Source organism: Marmota monax, unplaced genomic scaffold (genome assembly GCF_021218885.2).
Source record: "Marmota monax isolate L192 unplaced genomic scaffold, Marmota_monax_Labrador192_F-V1.1 WCK01_AAM20220418_F8-fsc01370, whole genome shotgun sequence".
Lineage (NCBI taxonomy): Eukaryota > Metazoa > Chordata > Mammalia > Rodentia > Sciuridae > Marmota > Marmota monax.
The window spans coordinates 24,045-47,496 of NW_026694555.1; the positions used below are offsets into that span (position 1 = coordinate 24,045).

General features: G+C 35.9%; 1 protein-coding gene and 1 pseudogene across 1 annotated transcript; one reads left to right on the top strand and one right to left on the bottom strand.

Moving 5' to 3' along the window:
- Positions 1 to 607: 607 nt before the first annotated feature.
- LOC124076904 (transcription factor SOX-2-like) lies at positions 608 to 1,827 on the top strand. The gene has a single exon (XM_046420973.2). The coding sequence runs from the start codon at positions 614 to 616 to the stop codon at positions 1,571 to 1,573; it is 960 nt and encodes a 319-aa protein (XP_046276929.1). The 5' UTR covers positions 608 to 613; the 3' UTR covers positions 1,574 to 1,827.
- Positions 1,828 to 11,792: 9,965 nt separating this feature from the next.
- LOC124076903 (biogenesis of lysosome-related organelles complex 1 subunit 5-like) lies at positions 11,793 to 18,570 on the bottom strand (annotated as a pseudogene).
- Between the last annotated feature and the right edge of the window lie 4,882 nt (positions 18,571 to 23,452).

A 23,452-nucleotide genomic window follows, 5' to 3' on the forward strand; every position in this document is an offset into this window, starting at 1 on the left:
TTGTTCTAAGGAAAATATTAAGTTCAGTGATTGTGATATTATAAGTTCTTATAAACCAATTTTTTCCATTGGTAAAGGAAAATTAAATTATAAATTACTATGAAAAACTTTCTTTAATCTTTGTTTTTCAAATTCAAAATATAATAATTTTAGAAGAGGATAAGTTTCATGTATATAGTATTAAAATTCAGTTCTTTGATGCATATTCTACCACTAAAGGCAACAAGTGCTACTATTCTTCATTTTTTGGTTGTAGAAATAAATAGCTTTACTTAGTTTATTTATTTTTAAATTTTACAGCTTTATTTATTTTTATGTGATGCTGAAGATCGAACACAGTTCCACACTCATGCTAGGCAAACACTTTACCACTGAGCTACAACCACAGTTCTCAAAACTTTTATTAACCAATTAGTATTTGACAATTTTCTGCATTCCATATACTTGGTTAAAGATCACAGATTCTAGAGACAAGCAGAAAAGAGTATCCCAACTCAGCTAATCATTGGATGGATTATATTGAACAATTTATGTAATATCGTGCCTTTGTTTCCTCATCTTTAAAACCTGATAATAGGGCCGCCGGCGGGCCGGGCCCGCGCACAGCGCCCGCATGTACAACATGATGGAGACGGAGCTGAAGCCGCCGGGCCCGCAGCAAACTTCGGGGGGCGGCGGCTGCGGCTGCAACTCCACCGCGGCGGCGGTGGGCGGCAACCAGAAGAACAGCCCGGACCGCGTTAAGCGGCCCATGAACGCCTTCATGGTGTGGTCCCGCGGGCAGCGGCGCAAGATGGCCCAGGAGAACCCCAAGATGCACAACTCGGAGATCAGCAAGCGCCTGGGCGCGGAGTGGAAACTTTTGTCGGAGACGGAGAAGCGGCCGTTCATCGACGAGGCCAAGCGACTGCGAGCGCTGCACATGAAGGAGCACCCGGATTATAAATACCGGCCCCGGCGGAAAACCAAGACGCTCATGAAGAAGGATAAGTACACGCTGCCTGGCGGGCTGTTGGCCCCCGGCGGCAACAGCATGGCGAGCGGGGTTGGGGTGGGCGCCGGCCTGGGCGCGGGCGTGAATCAGCGCATGGACAGTTACGCGCACATGAACGGCTGGAGCAACGGCAGCTACAGCATGATGCAGGACCAGCTGGGCTATCCCCAGCACCCGGGCCTCAACGCGCACGGCGCCGCGCAGATGCAGCCCATGCACCGCTACGACGTGAGCGCTCTGCGGTACAACTCCATGACCAGCTCGCAGACCTACATGAACGGCTCGCCCACCTACAGTATGTCCTACTCGCAGCAGGGCACCCCTGGCATGGCGCTTGGCTCCATGGGCTCGGTGGTCAAGTCCGAGGCCAGTTCTAGCCCCCCTGAGGTTACCTCTTCCTCCCACTCCAGGGCGCCCTGCCAGGCCGGGGACCTCCGGGACATGATCAGCATGTACCTCCCCGGCGCCGAGGTGCCGGAGCCCGCCGCCCCCAGCCGACTTCACACGTCCCAGCACTACCAGAGCGGCCCGGTGCCCGGCACAGCCATTAACTGCACACTGCCCCTCTCGCACATGTGAGGGCTGGACAGCAAACTGGAAAGGGGAGAAACTTTCAAAGAAAAACAAGGGAAATGGGAGGGGTGCAAAAAAGGAGAGTTAGAAACAGTATGGAGAATAACCTGGTACGCTCAAAAGAAAAAAAAAAAATCTCTTCACCCACAGCAAATGACAGCTGCAAAAGAGAACACCAATCCCATCCAAACTCACGCAAAAACCGCGATGCTGACAAGAAAACTTTTATGAGAGATCCTGGACTTCTTTTTGGGGGACTATTTTTGTACAGAGAAAACCGGGGGTGGGGGGGTGGGGGGGGATTGGACCTTGTATAGATCTGGAGGAAAGAAAACTACGCAAAACTTTTTAAAAGTTCTAGTGGTACGGTAGGAGCTTTGCAGGAAGTTTGCAAAAGTCTTTACCAATAATATTTAGAGCTAGTCTCCAAGCGACGAAAAAAAAGTTTTAATATTTGCAAGCAACTTTTGTACAGTATTTATCGAGATAAACATGGCAATCAAAATGTCCATTGTTTATAAGCTGAGAATTTGCCAATATTTTTCAAGGAGAGGCTTCTTGGTGAATTTTGATTCTGCAGCTGAAATTTAGGACAGTTGCAAACGTGGAATGAAGAAAATTATTCAGATTTGGACATTTTAATAGTTTAAAATTGTACAAAAGGAAAAAAATAGAACAAGTACTGGCAAAACCATCCCTGTGGTCTTGTTGAAAGGGCAAAAGTTTTAGATTGTACTAAATTTTTTAACTTACTGTTAAAAGCAAAAAAAAAAAAAAAAAAAATGGCCATGCAGGTTGACATCGTTGGTAATTTATAATAGCTTTTGTTCAATCCCACCTTTCCATTTTGTTCAGATAAAAAAATGAAATTACTGTGTTTGAAATATTTTCTTATGGTTTGTAATATTTCTGTAAATTTATTGTGATATTTTAAGGTTCCTCCCCTCTTTATTTTCCGTAGTTGTATTTTAAAAGATTCGGCTCTGTATTATTTGAATCAGTCTGCCGAGAATCCATGTATATATTTGAACTAATACCATCCTTATAACAGGTACATTTTCAACTTAAGTTTTTACTCCATTATGCACAGTTTGAGATAAATAAATTTTTGAAATATGGACACTGAAAAAAAAAAAACCTGATAATAAAATTCTTATCTCAAAGGGTGGTTTTGTGATTAATAATTAATTATTTCATGTTAATAACATACTTAGAACATGTAGGTATTATTTGTTGATACATATTTCCTATGAGTAAATGCTATCATGAATTGTTAAATATTCACAATATTCCTTTGAAGCAAGTACTCCTACTACCATTTTTTATGGTGAGGTATTTGAAGTTCAGGAACTTTAGTAGATTTTATAAATGCAGAAAATTAGCAAAGAAGACTTCAGAGCCTGGTTTCTTAATCACCTAAATTACTCCATATTTATTATAACAAAACCTGATCTATGCTCTTATCTATTATATATCTATTATATACATCCCTGTATATTCAACTATACAAAATTATATTATATTTTAAATACATCTCAAACTCCTTATTAGCTAAGGTTATCTTTATCAATACTCTTAATTCAGGCTCATATGTCATGCTACATTTTTGATAAGTATACCTGAAGGCCTATGTGTTAAAGGTTATTTGCAATACTGTGCTGCTATTGAGAGGTGGTGGAACTTTTAAGAAGTGGTGCTTAGTGGAAGAAAGTTAGGTCACTGTGCTTTATGTTGTGAAGGGGAACCCATCTGCTTCCTCTCTCTGCTTCTAGCCACTATGAGGTGAGCAGCTTCCTCAGCCATGCACTCCCCATCATGATAAGCTATTTTGACCCAGGTTCCAAACCAATGATCCAATGAACCATAGGCTGAAGCCTCCATATCTGTGTACCTTCCTTTTTTTTTTTTTTTGATTTATCACAAGCATATGCTAAAACAGTGGAAAGCTGATTGACACACCAGGTCAGTTATCTACCATTATGTATAAGAAGGAGAGTGGAGTAAAATTTGAATATGGAGCCTAATGGAAATGCTGGTTTCATAAGAATTAGCTTCAAGACACTCTTTTATCTTTTTATCGCCAAAAATTCAATTGTATTCATAAATATAGAGAATAGTATAATGGACTCGCCTGGGCAATTATCAACTTATAGCTAATATTATTTAACCATATTTTCCAGTCCTTTCAAATTATTTTTGAGGTACATTTCAAATAGCATAGCATTTCATCCATAATAATTTCAGTACAAAATAGTGGCACTTTAACAAAACTTAACTGCAATTCCAATTCCATGCATAAAACAATAAAAACTGCAGAATTATAAACAAATTTCAAGTCAGTATCCACATGTCCCTGATGGTCTTACATTATTTTAAAATATTTGTTTTATGCCACATATAGAAAAATCAAGTTTTGAGATTAGTTTCATTAAATCTACCTATATTTTCCTTTTCATTTCTTATGTAAGAAAGTAGAAATTTTTGTCTTGTAAAATGGCCTATATTCTGAATTTTTATCTTACTTTTTTTTACTGCAACTTGAGTATCACTTAATTAGTTTTATGAGCATTGCATAACTTGCAAACTTAGACATTCAATCTAGATGCTTGATTATATTGATTTTATTATATTTGATTTTTTCATAATAAACATCTTTTTAATAATTTAATATTATAATGTTGAATTATAATTTATCTAATGCTGCCCAGAGTAATTTTGAATTGAACTAAAATTAAATTACTTTTATTTAGGAAAATATATTTACATATTTTTAGATTTCTATTTGGAGTAATTCAGGATTCTGCATTTTGGGTTGTTTTCATCAGTATGATATTTAATTAAAGAAATTTTCATATTCTATGTCAGCTGTGCGTCCCTCATGATCCATTTGTGAATTTTTCTGGGTATATCACATACATATTTCAGCAAGAACAGTATTAATCTCTCTTCTTTTGCAAAGTACCAGCGTTCTTTACTAAACTCACTACCCACTGCTTTCTGTAGTCTCTGTTTATTTGAAGACAAGTAAATACTAAATGTTTAACTATGAAAGGAGATTAACACTCTTAAGGGATTTGGAGCATGGAGTGAATATATTGGGGTGCTTAGTTTTACCTCTCATTAGACAAGCAAACATATAAAAACTGGAAGAAAATTATATCTAGTTCCTTTTCCTATATTTTCCCTTGGGAATGAGAGTTTCACTGGAGCTTGCAACAGCACTGGCATGCTCTCAAGTCCTGCTTAATGTATGGGAAGGCATATTTTCATGATTTCTCTAAGAAAGGGAGAAAGATGCATACTGCCATCTTTCTAACACCCAAATCACACACATGGAGTCACCTTATCTCAGGGAAATTTCCACCATGACAGAACAAAGGGGACTAAAAATTTAACAGAAAACTAGGGGCTAAAATATCCAGCAATTTAGAGCCTGATCTCAATGCCTTGAATTACAATTCAAAGTACACAGAAAGCAGTTCAGAATGCAGGATGTATTCCATTCAGCTCACTGCCAGAAATAAATTGTTGCAGTGTGTGTTAATCAAAGCATCCAGAGTGACTCAAGGATGCACTGGAGTAGAGGGCATCACAGTAGTTTGTTTAGGCATCAGAAAAACAACCCTAGCCATATTTTCAAGGCCAGGTAGTTGAATCACATTTTGTAAAACTCCATTGAAAACCTAAACTTTATTGTTGAGTATTTAAAATTATTTTAGGACTGGGACTTTTCTAACAATAAAGTTTTAAGTAACATAACAAATAACTTGTTCCCAATAGGAATACATGTAGCAGAGGTGAATAAAAATATTCACGTTTTTCTCTTTGGTGGAGGCACAAATTACTGAGGTTCTGAAATAAACAGAGGTGTGAATAAGAACACACTTATACTAAACATAAACATATAAACAATTATAAAACATTTTATATTCTATATTATAAATTATAAAAAATAAACAGTATTATTAATAAGTAATATAAAATAGGTAACATTGATGTTCTTATGCAAATATCTGAAATCGTTTACATACATTACAAAATATTTCTAAAAATACCATTAAAAATTGGAAAGCCATCTGAATGATATTTATACAGGATGGTCACTGACCACTGACTATGGTAGGGTAAATTCCTTTGCCATTTTTCGTTATCACATTCAAAGCTTTAATAGTAATTGAATCTAAAGTGATTTTCTGTTAATGAAATATGAGACCTTAGATAAATTATAATTTCCTTCTGAATATATGGAAACTTGGAGAATTATTTCTGTCAGGTCAGTGGTGGTGACTTAGGTACAAAGTACCAAGCAGCTCCCACGTGCAAAAGAAACATCAATCAGGCACCAAGGGAACTGCCTGTCAATCAGCAGGGTCTCCTGGCCAATCCTGGATCTCAGCCAGTTCCCCCAACCAACTTCAGTGGGATAAGGAACTCTAAAAACCCCTTTTCCTGTCCCAGTCTCTTCCCTTCCTGTTGTAAGCCCCATAAAAGTCCAGTCCAGTAGAGCCCCTATGCGGTTTCTCCTCAAACCCTCTTCCTTTCCGTTCTGATAGAGTTCCACCTGGGAGTGGAATCTCAATAAAGCCTCATTCAGCAGCCTCTTTAGATTTGCCTCCTTTTTGTTGCTGCTGTTGCCTGACCTTAAAATTTCCATGATTAATTTTATATATTTGCCAATTTTACATTTAGGCCTAGATCTAAAGCATTCAATATTTCTATATTTTACACTTTTATTAGAGATTGCTAGGTTAAACCCTAATTAGAAAAAATGTTTTAGGTGAAAGATAATTGTTCATGATCTGACTCTTCTCCTATAAGATTGTGCTAGAAAAGCCCTAGGCAAACTTTCATAATGTATCAATTTAATAATAAAATTTCTAATAATCAACTTTATTTGTTCATTAATCGTTACATTCCTTCATTTTATATGTGGAATAATGGATTAAAATTCTACTATAGCTACTGATATTTTGATGTATACAATGTAAACTCCCCTCAATATCATAAAGTCTATATATGACAAACCAAAATCTATCATCATAGTGAGTGGAGAAAAACGTAAAACATTTTCTCTAAAATCAAGAACAAGACAAGTGTATCCACTCTCACCTTTCTTATTCAATATTGTTCTTGAAACTCTAGCAGAGCAATCAGGCAAGAGAAGGAAATTAAAGGAACACCAATAGGAAAAGCAGTAGTCAAGTTATTTCTGTTTGTTTATTACATAATACTATACTTCAAAGACTCAACAAACACCACCAGAATACTGTATCTAGGTGGATTTAGATAAAAGTTTCAGTAAACAAGATTAACATAGAAAAATCAATAGCTTTTCTATACTTCAATAATGATTCTGCTGAGAAAGAAATCAGGAAAACAACTCCATTCACAATAGACTCAAAAACCTAAAATCCTTGGAATAAATCTAACAAAGAAGGTGAAAGAACTGTGCAGTGAATATTATCACTGAAGAAAACAAATTGAAGGAGACCTTAGAATATGGCAATACTTCCCATGTTCTTGGATTGGCAGAATTAATATTGTCAAAATGGCATGTTCCCAAAAGCTATATACAGATTTATCATAATGCCCATCAAAATTCCACAGCTATTCTTCACAGAAATATAAAAGACCAATCTTAAATTTCATATGGCAAAATAAAAGAACTAGAATAGCCAAAGCAATTCTAAGCAGTAAGAGTAATGCTCGGGAGTCACAATAACTGATATGAAATTATACATTATTATGCTATATTATACTATACAAAGACAACATGGTATTGGCATGAAAACAGTCATGAAATGGAATAGAAAACAGATAGATAAATCCACCTAGATACACTCATCTGATCCTTGACAAAGATGCCAAAAATATTAAGTGGGTGAAAAGAGAGCCTTTTTAACAAATTGTGCTGGGAAAACCCATAGGAGAAGGAAACTAGATCCCAATCTTTCACCTTACACAAAAGTCAATTCAAAGTGAATCAAAGATCTAGGAGTTAACACTCTAATTGCTAGGAACAAAAACAAAAACAAAAATCTCACACCTTAAGAGTCAATTCTCCAATATATTAGTGCAAGTATTGAATTCCTTAACAAGACTTCTAAAGTTCAAGAAATAAAACCAAGAATCAATAAGTGGGATGGCATCTAATTAAAAATCTGCTTCACAGCAAAAGAAACAAGAATGTTCAGAGAATATACAAATGGGAGAAAATCTTTGGCAACTCCTCCTCTGATGGGATATTTATGTGGAGAATATATAAAGGACTCAAAACCTTAACACCAGAAAAACAAATAACCTAATAAATAAGCAGCCAAATTAACTATATGGATATTTATCAAGAAAGAAAGAAAAAAGAAAAGAGAGAAAGAAATACAAGTGGCTAGAAAATGTATGAAAAACTGTTCAACATTCCTAGCAAACTGTGAAATGCAAATCAAAATTATACTGAGAGTTTACCTCACTCCAATTAGAATGTCAATCCAGAATAGAAATAATAATAAATGCTGTCTAGGATATGTGGGAAAAGGTACACTCTTGGTAGACTGTAAATTAGTAGGACTAATTTGGAAAGCAGTATCGAGATTCCTCAAAAGACCACATATGATACAAACATAAAACCTAGCTATCCCACCCTTACATATTTATACAAAAGAACTAAAAGCAACATACTACAGTGATATATACATACCAATGTTTATAGCAAGACAATTCACAATAGTTGAGCTATGAAAGCAGTTCAGGTGCCCATCAATAGACATGAATAAAGAAAATGTGGTGTCTATTCACAAAGGAGTTTTAATCAGCCAGAAAGAAGAATGAAATTATGTCATTTTCTGGTAAATGGATGAAACTGAAGAACATTATACTAAGGGACTCAGGAAATCAAATATCTCTCATATGGAAGCTAAAAAGAGAGGATAAAAAGGAGATCTCATAAAAGCAGTAAGGAGATCAACAGAATAAAGCATAGAGTATAAAAAGTTCTTGAGAATATAATTGTGCAAAACACCAAAACAGGAATAAAAATGATTATTTATAAATTTATTATTATTATTTATAAATTACTTATAAATTTATTTATAAATTATTTATAAATTTATTGATGGATCATCAGAAATAAATTTTCTAAAATGGGAATTAAATAAATTTAAATTAATTAACACATCTCAATGTCTGAAAGTCAAATCTTTGTTCTGCATAGATATTAAAGAAGAAAAATTATTGAAAATTACTGTAATTAGCCAACTGTGATTCATAGTGTTTCTACAATTTTTGGAGTTATCCCTCAAGTTACTTGAGGTTAATTAAATTGCAAGAAATTGTCTATTAAAGATAGAATGAAATAGACTTTTTAAAAGAAGGGTCACCATTGTATTTTGTCAAAACTGAAGTTTTCCAACTAACACAGAAAAGAAAATATTTTTTTTTAAACTGAAAGCATTTAAAATATTAAAACACCTCTATCACTGAAAGGAAAATAATAGATGTCCCTCTACATGTTTCAATTTTTGTGCATGATGCATTTTATAAAATATTTTTTTTTACTTTTTCTGCTAATAATTGATACTCACAGGCTAAACTGATAATCTGTCCACTAATAAATATTGTACTCATTGTATTAAGCAAATATTGAGAATGTTGTTAAATTTTTTGTAGAGTCTGCACAGGAATCCCACTGGTAACTTTTCTTATTAAAAACACTTTCATCTTTTACTTACATACCCATACATCCCTCTACAAAATGTGCTAAAAATATTCCAATAATCTTTGCAAAAAATATTCTTTGATCATGGTTGTCTTTACTTACCTACATTATTAATTATTACAATATAATTACATCAAAACCATTTACACTTTCAATTTCAAATTGTATTACATCATAATTAACCCATATGGAGGAGAAGGTAATTAATTTTTCAGGAAACAATTTCAGTGCATAAAGTTAAATATCAATTAATGTGCATATTAAATTGCCAGTAGATTTTTAAAAATTAATTTGTTCTCAATCTTTCAGAGCAGTAGAAATTTCATCAGTGTTGTCTCAATGTCAAGTAATTCACAAGTAAAACACAGAGTGAATTTAATTACAATAATCACTAAGAGTATAATTATGATTCTATTTAACATTTCTTATTTGAGTCTTCAATCTTAATTTTTAAGCTATAATCACAAACATCCTTAAATATACTGATTTTTCTAAATATAAAATAGTGCTTTAAAATATATTATTTAGGGGGATATGTAGGATGTACATCTCATTCTTCAGAAAAAATACAGTCTGTGGTGTCAGAATAGTATAGCCAATTCATAGTATAACCAGTGATATTCATAAAAACACAGAATAGTCTGTCTCCTAAAGGACAGACTGCTAACAAATTTACCCAAGTTCCCCCAAATGTAATATAATATAAAATATGCTTTCTAATGTTGATAGCAATGTAGACAAAACTAACAACTGCAATATCTCCCCTCTTTATAGTTCTTATGAAAACTTATATAAGCATTAGCTATCTTGATAAACATGCTTTCCATATATTGTAAAGTTCATTATTTACTTAAATATGGATTAAGAGTAGTGTTTTCTTTTCTTTTAGTCTAAGGTAAAATTGATTGCATTTCAAACCATCTTTAGTTTCTATGTAGCTGATAAAGTTATTTTTATATGCTTTAATGTAGCATGACAAATGCAAAACAAAAAAGTGGTTATTCTAATAGTCATTAGAATTGTTGAGAAATATTTATTATGATTTTTAATATGTTTTAATAGAAATTGTTCACTGTGAAAATAACATTTTCTAGATTGGGGAATAGAAATATAACTTTCATTTTTTTAAGATATATAGAGGATAAAAATCATTGTTTGAATACTAACAGAGAAAAATTCAATCCACATTTATTGCTGGATATTTGAAGTTTCCATGTGGTTTATACTAAAAGAATTAATCAAATTTTGGTGTATAGTGGTTTATAACACCTAGAAAAATCTAGTTTTTTCAATTTTCAAAAAATTGCTCAATGTAGAGTTTCCAAAACAATTTTCTATTTCAGATTCTTTTCTTTTTCATCTCCTGTACTAACTTTAATCACATTTTCAACATGCAGCCAAGAATGAAGCTTTGACAGTAAGTAGTAAATTTACACAGTCAAGCATTGTCAATTTTCTGCAGTCACAACACTGAGATAAGATGAGAGAGTTAGATATTTTCTTTCTTGTACCTTTCTTGACTTAAAAGCAATGAAAACTATTACAAAGATTTGGCCATACCTCAAATTCATTTTCCATAAATCTCTTGAAATTATTGCATTTACTTTTGCTTGGTGTATGGCAAACAAAACCAACTTAGTTCTTCAACTTAATTTCTAAATGCAGAATTTTAAGAATCACAGTGATGACAAAATTGGTACATTTCATCATAATACACCTGCTTATGAGAACAGACGTGAACATTAAAAAGAATTCACATTTAACATGGATCATTTGCCACATGGACAAACACTTCTGGTTCATTCAGAGCCAAAATGCTTATATGGTTCCAGAGGGACTCCTTGGCAGAATTTGCTGATTATTCATTAAACAGTTGAACACGTATAGACGTTATTTATCTTATAAAGCTTATCCACAGAAAAACAGACACAAAAATGAGGTAAATACTATGGGCAAGATTGTGGTTCTTGGAAAAAAGCTAAAAGCCAAAATATATGTTTGGTAAGCTTTTCCTCCTAAGCATGTTTCAAAAGATGAAAATACTAAGAGCTGTAAGGCCACAAAGCTTAACACACATGCGTCTTGTCCTCCAGGGAAATGCAGGGCACTCTGCTGCACTGCAAAATCTGATCTTTCCCAACAGGCATTGCCAGCAACACTGCAGCTATCTTTGTCATAGTGGAGACAATGCTTTGATCATTCCCTCTTTTAAATGTGATCTTTGTTCCAAGGCCAGCTGTTTGTTTACATTACTCATGGAATGACACTTTACGCAACCTTATGTCTCTCACTACCTGCCTTTAAGCTACAGTAATTAACATCAACTCTCTATGAGAATGAGTTGAATTATCTTTCTAAGAAGTCTGTAGTTATAGTTCTCTCAGCTAATCAGAATTTGATCAGAAAACAAATCAAATTCTGACAAAGGGTAAATTCATCCCATTTTCCCCCTTTTCTTCCCCATTCAAATGATCATATTTAGGCACTTAAAACAGGAATGGTATCACACTCTTCTATTGGCCATTCAGTCAGGCTCCAGCTGCAGTTTCTCTGCGTGCCTCTGTAAAGTGCCACTGAAGGTATTCTAAGCTTGAAGCAGAGGCTAAATTTTGGTGGGAGTATTTTGTGGAGGAATCAATATCTTCTCCTTCATTTGTCAATGTTGTGATTCAAGTTCTTAAAAAGTTGAGAATTTTGCTAGTCCCTTCTCCATCTGAGCATATTGCTCTTTAAGCCTCTCCATGGTTCTTCTGTGTTTTTCATCCACCTCAGCCTGACTGTGGGGTTGTTCTTTCATGAAATCCTCCCACTGGAGTTGATGCTGTTTCTCAGTAGCTATTAAGTGGTCATGATAACATCTTTCTTCATTCCTGTTCCCTCTGCTAGAGTCTACAGACGGAGTCATTAGATGCTTGCAATCTCTGGAGAACTTCTTTCAAGTTGTCCTGCATCATTTGTCTGCATTTGGGAAGAGTATGTTCATTTGTTTCATGGATTATATTCTTCCAATTTTCAAGAACACACATTCGTCAGCAAAGACCACATTAATAATTTGAAGAAAAACGTGGTCTTAGCAAAGACCAAGTTTTTCTTCAAATTATTTTACAAAATAATAACGAGTTTCACCTTGAATAACTGATCTGTAATCCAAAAGCCTTGAATGAATTTCTCCAAGATCCTTGATAATGGTAGTGCTGAGCCCGCAGTCCCCAGTGAGTCCCTTTTCTTGCCACCGCCGCCGCCAGGGGCAACCTCACAACCCACAAGGGTCTCTGTCCCTCCTCCACATATCCCGACTGGCCACTATTTCAGATTCTTAAGAACAAAATGCTCTTTCATGGTCAGACTGTGGAGTGACATCAATTACTTGGAGCACAGAATTTGTTTTCTGAATATAGTTAGGAGACCAAAACTTTCCAGAGCAAAGAATATCAGAAAAGTTTAGGGGATTCACAGAGAAAAAGGGTTTGTGGCCTGGTCAAGAATTCTAAGGAAACCACAAATTGACTAAGAAAAAACCCCAAATAATTATGTATCAATCTCCAAATGATTAAATTATTTCTTGACTATCAAGGCAAGATTTTTTTGTTAAGAGTAGCAATGGGTGTTCCTTAGCAGAAACAGACAAAGAGAATAAAATAAATAGTTTCATTTTTTCCTAATCTGCTTTTCATTAGCCAAACATCCAAGCCCATTGCAAAATTAATCAATAATGTGGGATTCTGGTTAGATGATTACACAGAAGAGATGAGGAGGCTGAGTAGCACAGCATGTGAGGTACCATGTTTCAGTAACAGTGCCTTCTCTATACAGGAAGGGCTACTTCAAATACCTGGGAGATAGAGATGACTAAAGCACTATTATAAGACAGCTACCTATATTTTAATTTTAAACTTTCTTTCTCATTTGCTGATGACCAATGTCCTCTATTCTTAGTTACAGCCTCATATTTTAGTCTCACAGCCTTGCCTTTTTATAGTTTAAAAAATGGGAAAGAATCAAAGCAGTGGCAGTTAGCACAACACATTGCAAAAATAAAACACCATACTTATAGTGAAATATCAGAATAGCAATTGAAATTCTAGGGGAGTTTAGGGCAAGAGATATCCTGTAAGGGTCCCGCAAACGTCAGAGGAAGAGACCACCAAGAGACTGGCTCATGCAATCAGCAAAAGGGGATTTATTGAGGATCCAATCCAGCATGCTGGGGTTCCGTGCTCACTCAAGAAGGGAGAGCAGCCCAGAGCCCAGAGCAGAGGTTAAGCAGTGCTTAAGTACACTTTTTGGGGAGGGCGGGGGCTTTGCATACATCAGAACAAATCATCATGAGGTGCGGGAAAATTGAACAACAACTCTCATACATGATTAGCACATTCATTGGCGGGAACAGGTCAAGCGGGGGTGATTGGTCACTCCTAAGCGGAGTACACATTCAAACTGATTGGTTTGGGCCCTGAATGCCTACGTGCCAAGCTACACAGGGTCCTAGGTTATTAAACAACTAAATGGTCAGTGGGGCATTGTCTTAACTGCCTCAGGAATTTCAGGTTCTGTGTGCAGTTCAGAAACTTTACAATACCTAGTCCTTTACTTTTTAACTCAGGCTTTGCAGCTTAGAAACTTTACCCTTTCAATCCTAAAGTTAACCCAACTTAAAAACTGTTCACCAAGACACAGGGATAGATATGGGGAAGGCACTAATTTGAGTAAAAAATCTAAAGTGAGTTATGGAGATCATTTTTGGACATATCAATTTTGGGCTTCATCCAAGTAGAAAACAATCTATATTGTCATAAAACAATGAGAACCATTCAAGGGAGCATGGGTAGCCCTGGGAGGAAATTCAGTGAAGAGAAAAGAGCAATGTCTTCAGCTGATGCTGACCTAGACAATCCCTTAGCTTTTTTCAAATCACTTTCTTCACATGGAAAATGAAATAATTATACTATTAACAAACTCTTCTTATTATATATCTAACAACTTATTTTAAATATTAAATAATAAGATAGATACAATTAATTTATGGGTGTCAATTTTGTATCTTGCTATTTTGCTGAATTGATTTGTGAGTTTGTCAGAGAGTGAAGCTTAACATAGCAGCCTGGCCTAGACACCCCTTCCCTGCAGGAACTCGGGGAAAAGGACTATGACTCATACTTCTTGCTAGAGTTTATAGAGCACCACAGCAAGGTGTGCAAGGACCCCAGAATAGGGCACAAAGGGTGGGATATCATGGGAATTGCACACAGCTCTTAAGAATTGTGTCCCCAGAGGGCCAATGTTCTCATGCTGCGAACATGTTTTCTTTTCTCACCCTAATTACTTTGTGTTGGTAATTTTGCTGCTTAAAGGACCCCCAGGCATAGTGCTGAAGTGCTATGTACTGTGCAAAAGCACAATCAAGCTTCCATGTCCCTCCAAGAGGAAATATATATGTTAGAGAAGCCTCATTTGCACACAAGTTGCAGGATGTTGTCCTTGATTTCAGTATGAATGAATCAACAATCTGTATTAAGAAAGGAATCTTTAAACAGAAACAAATGTAGTTTTGTATCAATTGATTGACAAAAATGTGGCCAGAGAATCCCAGGAATCTGACCCTGTGTTTTCCCAGTAGCAACAGCTCCTATTACCTAACTTGGTATTCAGTGCAACATTGTGGAATGTAATGTAATTAATTCCAAGACCTGGAATCCACTGTATGTGTATGTGTAAGCAAAAATGGAAACCTTCCCTTACAAGTAGTTCAAGTAGGAGCCCCCAGGGTCACTTTCTTCCACCTCCCACTGATGTTTGCTTTTTCATAACCCCTCTTCTTGGCAGGTTACTTTCTAATTTTTCTAGATCCAGTCAACAAAACACCATTGTCCAGGGCCAGACAGCAAATCTGCACTGAAAGGTGGCAGGAAACCCACCTCCCAACATGTGGTGGCTGAAGAATAATGCCCCTGTCGTGCAAGAGCCAAGGCAGATTATCATCTAAAAGATGGAATATGACTCTCAACTGTGAATCTAAGACCTGGACACAAGAGACACTAGCTACTACCAGTGTGTGACCACCAATGGGGTGAAGATCATTATCACCATTGGAGTCTTCTATGTTCGGCTCAGTGAGTTGGGTCAGCAAAGGCATGTTGATTCATGGATAGGAATGCTCACAGCCACCAAGCAAGAGATTGGTTCGCTATTTGAAAATGAAATACACAAATCAACATGAGAGGAAGTCAATAAAACCATTCCCCAAAGACTTCCCCATTAAGCACAGTCCTGGCTTAACCTATTACCCATTTTCTAGTAATAACAGAAAATAGACACAGATGGAGTGGTCTACAAACATGGAGCCCAGAAAAGAATCCCAGACACCCAAGGTGAACTGGATCATTCAGTGTAAAGACCACATTTTAGCAGTTCAGGTGTCTATGGGGAGGCTGGCCACACTGCAGATGGCCAGGTGAGTGTTGGATTCTGTCACACGGGTCTCAGCTCACTTGCCAGAGTCTGCCAAGGTTTTGTAAAACTGCATGCACCTCCCTGCCCCATGCACACCTGGCCCAGCTGGGGCAAGAAGACAGAGTGCTTGTTACATGGGGTGAAGGAATTAAATGGCAAGAAAGAATGTATTCCTTTAGTCCCGGTTGTGGGAAGGTCCCACACTATGAATGCCCCAGGCCTGTCTTCCAAGACCACACCATTGTACACAATTAGTAAAACAAGTTTTGTGTGTGATGTTTAGATGAGGAGAGAGATGGAACAGCAGCAATTCCTGAAATAGCCCCCAAAGTATTCATATAAATAGAAACACCCCTTCTTTTGACGTTGTTTTTGTTGTTGTTGTTTTTGTTTTAATGATTTCTGACATCAAGGGGTGCCCTCATGAGCCAAGCAGAGCCCAAGGCATGAGGACAACTGGCCACAAAACAACCCATGGGTGCCCACCTTGTTTACCATCAGCATGACTTGAAAGCAGTATGTATTTAGATATCTTTTCATGTCAGTGTATTTTAAATTTCCCTGGTAATCTCTTTCCTTCTTTCTGAACTTGTGCATACAGCATGTGACCATTCCTGCAGTTGTACTCTGGATCATGAAGTATTAATAAACTAGCTTTTTGCTTTATCCATTTAGGTCCAAATCATGGACCAAATCATCATTTCCAGTAAGTATCTGTTTTCCTCAAACCATTTTCTGATGCTCTGAGAGTTTAGATTATGTAAGAATCTAGGTTTTAAATCCAACAGACTCCTGTCTTTCCTGAAATTGCTAGAATTTGGCTGGTCATTACACAAGAATGGCAATGTGCTTGTTTAGGTTTGGGAAACTTTTACAGGAAAAAAATGTCATAATAATAAAAATTGTTAATTGCTTTCAGGGTCTTGATCTTTCAGGACAACTAGATGGGATATAAACATACACACCAGATTGCCAGGACCTCCAGGAGGAGCCTGGTATACAAAGGTGTTTGCAAGCAGGGAGGCAGTTCTTACTGTGAAATCCCAGCCCCAACTGTCTGCAGTTTATAATTCTATTTTTTTTAATTTTTTTTTTTCAGTGGTGGTGATACATCCCAGGGCATTGCACATAGCAGCATCTCTACTACTAAGCTACATGCCCAGCCCCTGCAGATGGAGTTTATAAAGAGTAGGCCACTCTCTACTGCCAGGGTCTCAAGCCCACCTTATAAATGAAGAGGCTGAGGCACACAGCCAGGGTCCCATCCCCTTAGCCAGCTGCTGACTTAATCTGGCTTTGGACTTGGGCCTCTTTCTTCCAACACAATGGAAGACCCATTGCCACTGGATTAGGAGTTCTCCTCTGAACTGCAAATGCTGTCATTATGTACAGGGAGAATTACTTATTTTATTGTCAGTTTTTGAGAAAAGGAAAGACTCAGTCTCCTTCATTTCCCATGCAGCCACATGGGAAGCAGCCACACTGCTCAGCCATTCTGAGCAGTGGCATGAACACTGTGTTGTTGATAAACTGCTCAGTCTGTGCTGGTTTCTGTTTCCCTGGGGCCTCCACAGGGTGGTGTGCTGTGGGGCAATGTTGGGAGTGCGGGCAGCCTACTTGAGAAGGTCTCTGCTGAAGTATAGTGCTGGAACAAATCCTTAATGATTATTCCTACAAAGGATGATTAGCCAGAGAAGTTGCATCAAGCACATACTGATGGGCTTTGGGGAAAGCATAGATCCTTCAGAAGTTATTGCTTTTTCTGTAATTTATGTCTTATATATTTTATGATGATTATATTTTATTTATTATTATATTATAAATATATAGTAGGGACTAGGGATGTAGCTTAGTATACAGTACTTGCCTAGCACATGTGAGGCTGTGGGTTCAATCCCTAGCATTGCAAAATAAATAAAAATAACAAATACTATTATAAATATATACTCTTACAATTTATATATAATTTATTATATAAGTGTGAAATATTTTCATAGACATGATACATTACACATTTATATAATTAAATATTTGTATAAAATACTTCACACCATTTTTATGTTAATTTCCTTCTCATTTTAAATTCTGGGTTAAATCAGCACATTCATGTAAATAATTTGGGCATTTGTGGTATGGCAAAAGCTTCTTCCCTTGTCAGAGTGAACCAGACCAAGGTGGGTTTTTGTGTGTGTGTGTTGGGGGGAATATCGTATATAAATGTACCTGGAGAAATATATCTTCTTATTTATTTTTGCTTTAGTAAATAAATGATATACATAGTTAGCAGTATGTATTTAGATATATTTTCATGTCAGTATATTTTAACTTTCCCTGGTAATCTCTTTCCCTCTTTCTGAACTTGTGCATACAGCATGTGACCATTCCTGTTGTGATTGGCATTTCCAATGTGCGCACCAACAGTGCTACACTGATTTCCCTAGCCATGTGCCTTGGGACCTAAGAATGAATTTCTCTAGGACAGATTCTGAAGAGTAAAACATACCAAGGCACACTATTCACCTTTTTTTAATATTTATTCTTTAGTTGTAGTTGGACACAATATCTTTAATTTATTTATTTATTATTATGTGGTGCTGAGGATCGAACCCAGGGCCTTGCCTGTGCTAGGCAAGCGCTCTACTGCTGAGCCCCAGCCCCAGCCCACACAGTTCACCTTTGTACATGGTAGTCCTTATCCACAGCTTTGCTTTCTAAGGTTTCATTACCCTCAGTCAGCTACAGTATGAAAATATGAAATGGAAAATCCCAGAAATAATTCATAAGTTTTAAGCTATGTGCCATTCTGAGAAGCATGATGAAATCTCATGCCGTCCTGCTCCATCACCTGGAGTATGAATCATCCCTCTGTCCAGCATATCCACACTATATATGCTACCCACCCATTAGTCACTTTAGTTAGCTGTCTTGATTATTGCATTGAATATCATGGTGTCACAGTGCTTATGTTCAAGTAACCTGATTTTACTCAGTAAGAGTCCCATGGCATAAGAGAAGTGTTATTGGTGATTCAGATTTGCCAAAGAGAAGTGTGTCTTTTTTAAGTGAGTTTTTAAATATAGACAAAGCAAGAAACCACATTCACATAAATTTTATTATAGTATATTGTTATGTTCTTTTTTATTATTAGTTATTATCGTTAATCTTTTATTGTGCCCATTTATAAATAAACTTTATCACAGTATGTGTATAAAGGAAAAAACAGAATATATAGTTTGTGGTGCTATCAGTGGTGTATCAAATGAGGATGTGTACACAGTATATGTATGTGCATAATTTTAAAATAAATTCCTAGACCTTTTCCTAAAGCCCTTCCACCATTGTGTACTATACCACCTATAACATCATGGTTCTGGTCACTGCACATATTTGCCAATATTTGTGGTGGTTAGTCTTTATAAGTTTAGCTAGTCTCTGGATGTATTTCTCACAGATAAAGAGAAACTACTGTAATTAATACAGACAACAACTGTTCACAGGTTACTTTCCCACCACAACATAAGAAAACATGGTTCTCTTTATCTTCCATAAGTTGATTTCCAAATTCATTAATTTTGCCATTTTGAAGGATGAAATAATGTTATCTAACCTGCTTTATTCTCCATTTCCCCATTATTGGTGAGGTGGAGCCTGCGAATGAGAAGTTCTTGTCACTGATTGCTGGCATTTATCACTTACCTCATTGTATTCTCTGTCAATTTTCCCTTTATGTTGTTTCTTAATGATTTTAAATAATTATTCCTATCTTATTTCTTAGTCATATAGAAATTAAACTCTTTTATTATTTATAAATAATTTATGGGTTTTCTTATTATACCTCATTAAAAGAACACCCCAATTTCCCTGAAATATCCTGATGGTGTTTTGGTTAGAATTTTAATGAATATTATTTAAATTTGGTGAAAACACGAAATTTAAATTGAATTTTCCTATCAAGAAGCACTGCATGTTTTAAGACATTGTGATTTTCCTAATAATGTATTATGAGATATTTCAAATATAGGAAAACAGAAGGAATTTTATAGAGAACATCCATGTACCTGCCAGACACGTCCTAACATTTATTTACATTTTATTCTGCTAGCTTTCTTGCTTCTCTTTTTCACCTACTCCTCCATCCATACCATCAGTCCATCTTATTTCTCATTCATTTCACAACATGTTGCAATTATTTTACACTTACCCTAAAATAGTTCAGGATAGATATCATTAAGGAGTTTTATATTTGTTTCCTATTCCCATTTCTACTTGTTTAGTTCAAGTTTACATACAATGTAATATACAGTTTTCAATATCACCAATAAGAGCTTACAGGCCTCTACAGTAAACCCCTATCCCAGTACAGAACATTGGCATGCTAGAAAGTTCAGCAATAGAACTTCCCAGTCACTCCCCTTTCCATGCACCCACCATATTGTTTATTTTTTTTTCTTCATGGATGAGTTTTACCTATTCTCAAACTTACAGAAATGAATGCTTGCAGCCCATAGCTGTATAAGCCTGCTTCCTTCACTTAGCATGATGTTTTTGAGATTTATCTACACTGTAGGTGTGGCAGTGGGTTATTGCTGTTCATTGCCAAGTAGTTTCCATCTTGTAAACTTACCAGTGGGTTTATCCATCCTCCCATGGATGAACACCTAAGCACATTACAGACTTGGCTATTGAATACAGCTGCTATGGATATTCTCTTACAAGATTTTTGTGGACATGTGTTTTCATTTCTTCTAATGTTACCTAGGCATAGAATTATTGGGTTATGTGCATGATTTTTAAAGAAATTCTTAGATCTCTACTTAAAGTCCTCATACCACACTATGTGCTTCTACCAACAGCATTGAAAGCTCTGGTCCCTGCACATATTTGCTAACATTTCAGGTGGTCAGTCTCTTTAAGTTTAGCTACTCTCTTGGATGGTGGTCCAAGTGATTTTTATATCATTCTATCATCTTGTAAAAGTAATATTTATTAGTAATTTTTTATGTTCAAATTCAGGTCAAACATATCTAATGTGAAAATTCAAAATCTGAAATAAGATCCAAAACTCTTCGAGCCTCATGTCAGTACTCAAAAAGTTTAAGAATTTAGAGCATTTTTTAATTTTCAAATTAGATAGGCTCAACCTATAAAGTCTAGGCAAACATTCCAAAATCCAAAAAATCTTTCAAAGTCTGAAACACTTCAGTGGTAAGTACTTTGAATAAGGGATCTCAACATGTAAATGTATTTAAGACTATAAAGTTTCTTCTGAACACCATTCTGGCTGCATTTCCCTGCCACCAAACAGTTATTTGGGCTTTTTAAAGGTTTTATTGCTTCCTTATTTTTGTTGTATTATTTTTTCATTTAAAATTGTTCTAATTAGTTATATATGACAGTAGAATACATTTTGACACGTTATATACAAATGGTGCACAACTTCTCATTCCTCTGGCTGTACATGGTACAATTCTTTTAAATACTTTTTGCCTTGAATTCAGTTTTGAATAAATAACTATACCTACTTTCTTTTCATTTTCATTTGCCATGAATTTATTTTACTATCTTGTTCTACTTAAAAAACCAAAAACTCAAACAAAATCACGTTTTACATCCTGTATATGTAGGTCTCTGTTTATAGCATGTAACTAGATTTTTGGCGGGTGTTGGAGAGGAGTATTTTTCAATGTAAAATTCCACATAGGACGTGGTCATTTTATCTAATACTTAATGTTCAAATCTGTATACCAGTGCTGCTTTTAATTACAAATTTACTGCCTACAGACATGGGTTACCTCTTGTCACTAATACAGACCATCTCACAGTGGGCCTCTGTCCCACACCCTCCTGTTCCTGATGGTAAGCATCCACCCAGGACATAGTTCTGGGGTGAATTGCAGGTGGCCACCTCCCTTGTCACCAGGAATGGCCAGATTGCTCTCCACAGAGGCTGAGGGATTCAAGAGTCCTGCAGCAATGAGTGAATTATCATTTTCCGTGCCTCTTTCTAGAACATAATATTATCAGAACTGAAAATTTTTGCCAGTGTCTTGGGCCAAATGATAATTTTATATTAGATTAACCTGGTTAATTATGAGGTTGAACATCATCTTTTTTGTTTAATAGCCACTGAATTGTCTGTACACACAATGCCTGTCCTCATGATTTACAGATTCCCTGTTTGCAAAGTCACTTACTCACTATGGTTTATTTGGAAACTGAAAATCAACATTTGGGGTGTCATTCATGGATATGCACAGAGTGGTGAAAATTTGAGTCAGAACATTTATTTTCCCAGCTGAGGTTACACAGCAACACTTCTTGTCTTAGTTCTCAGATTATAAACAAGTACTATTTTTGTGGTCTATTTAGTGTCACATTTTTTTATATTTTTATGTTTTTTGTTGGTGATTTCCCTGGCTAAAGTGGCTCCCAGTCACAATGCCAAAGTGTTATCTAGCCTTCCAACGCCTGAGAAGTCTGGGATGTGCCTTAGAAGAAATATGTGTGTTTGACAAGCTTTGTTCAGACATGAATTATAATGCTGTTGGCTGTGACTTCAATGCTAACAAATCAATAATATATATATATGATACCTTTAAACAGAAACACATTAAACAGGCAGTGTATTGATAGGTAGAAGAAAATGTTCTGACTAGAGACTTGTAGAAAACTAACTCTGTATACCCAATATGAATGGTGGTTCCATTTCTGCTAATTCAGTATTTGAAATGACTTCATAGAAAATTACTACCAGAAATAACCAAAATAGACTGTTTTGTCAATTTTTTCCATTAGAATAGTTGTCTTCTTATTATTTTTTGAAAGAGTTTTAAAATGTTATCCAGATATAATCCTTTACATAGGTTTGCTCCATCTATAATTGAGTGTTTTATGCTGATAAAAGCTAGTATCCTTTTGTAATATTTCTCTATATACATGATCTAATACCTTGGCACCATCTAATGATGATCTCATCTGTATTATTAAATTCAACATCACTTTTGTTATAGGTAAAATTTCTACAGTGGGGGTCTGCCTATAGGTTTCTCTTTTGTTTTGTTTTGATCAGCAACCTGCCACCACAGCTGGAGGCAATTTAACTATAGCTTTTGATCCTGGACTGAAGTTTCAGCATTCTGATATTTAGTATATATTACAAACAGATAAGAGAAGATACCTCCACCTACTGCTAAGGGCTACATTGTTCCCCCTGCCTAGTTCATTATGTTGAAGTCCTATCCCAATGTGTCTTCCCTATTAGAAACAGCATTAGAACCCTGATGATATAGAATCTCTTTATAAAAGAGGAAGGAACATCAAATCTCCCCGGCCCACACCTATCATGTGAGGACTTAGCAAGAAGGCAGCCATTGGTAAGGCATGAAGAGAGCCCCTACCAGAACTAAATTGGACAGAACCTTGGACTTTCACCATCCAGAAGTATGAGAAATAAATTTGCATTGTTTCAGCCCTCCCACCTGTGGTATTGGTTATGGCACTGAGATGATAAAAAATACACCGGCCTTATTATTCTACCATTTTTCTAAATTTTCTGGACTGTTACTTGTCTTTCACTTTTCCATGTGAGTTTTATGTTTATATTTTATAGGAATTGCATAGAAGTATATTGTCCTACTGAGAGAATTGATGTTCTTTGTAGTTTATGGTTTCATGATTATTTTTCTCTTTCTCTTTCAAAAAAAATTGTATGATTTTCTCAAACA

What these genes read in the sequence shown, in the direction of transcription:
- LOC124076904 (XM_046420973.2), top strand. Translation starts at nt 614, where the DNA reads ATGTACAACATGATGGAGACGGAGCTGAAGCCGCCGGGCCCGCAGCAA.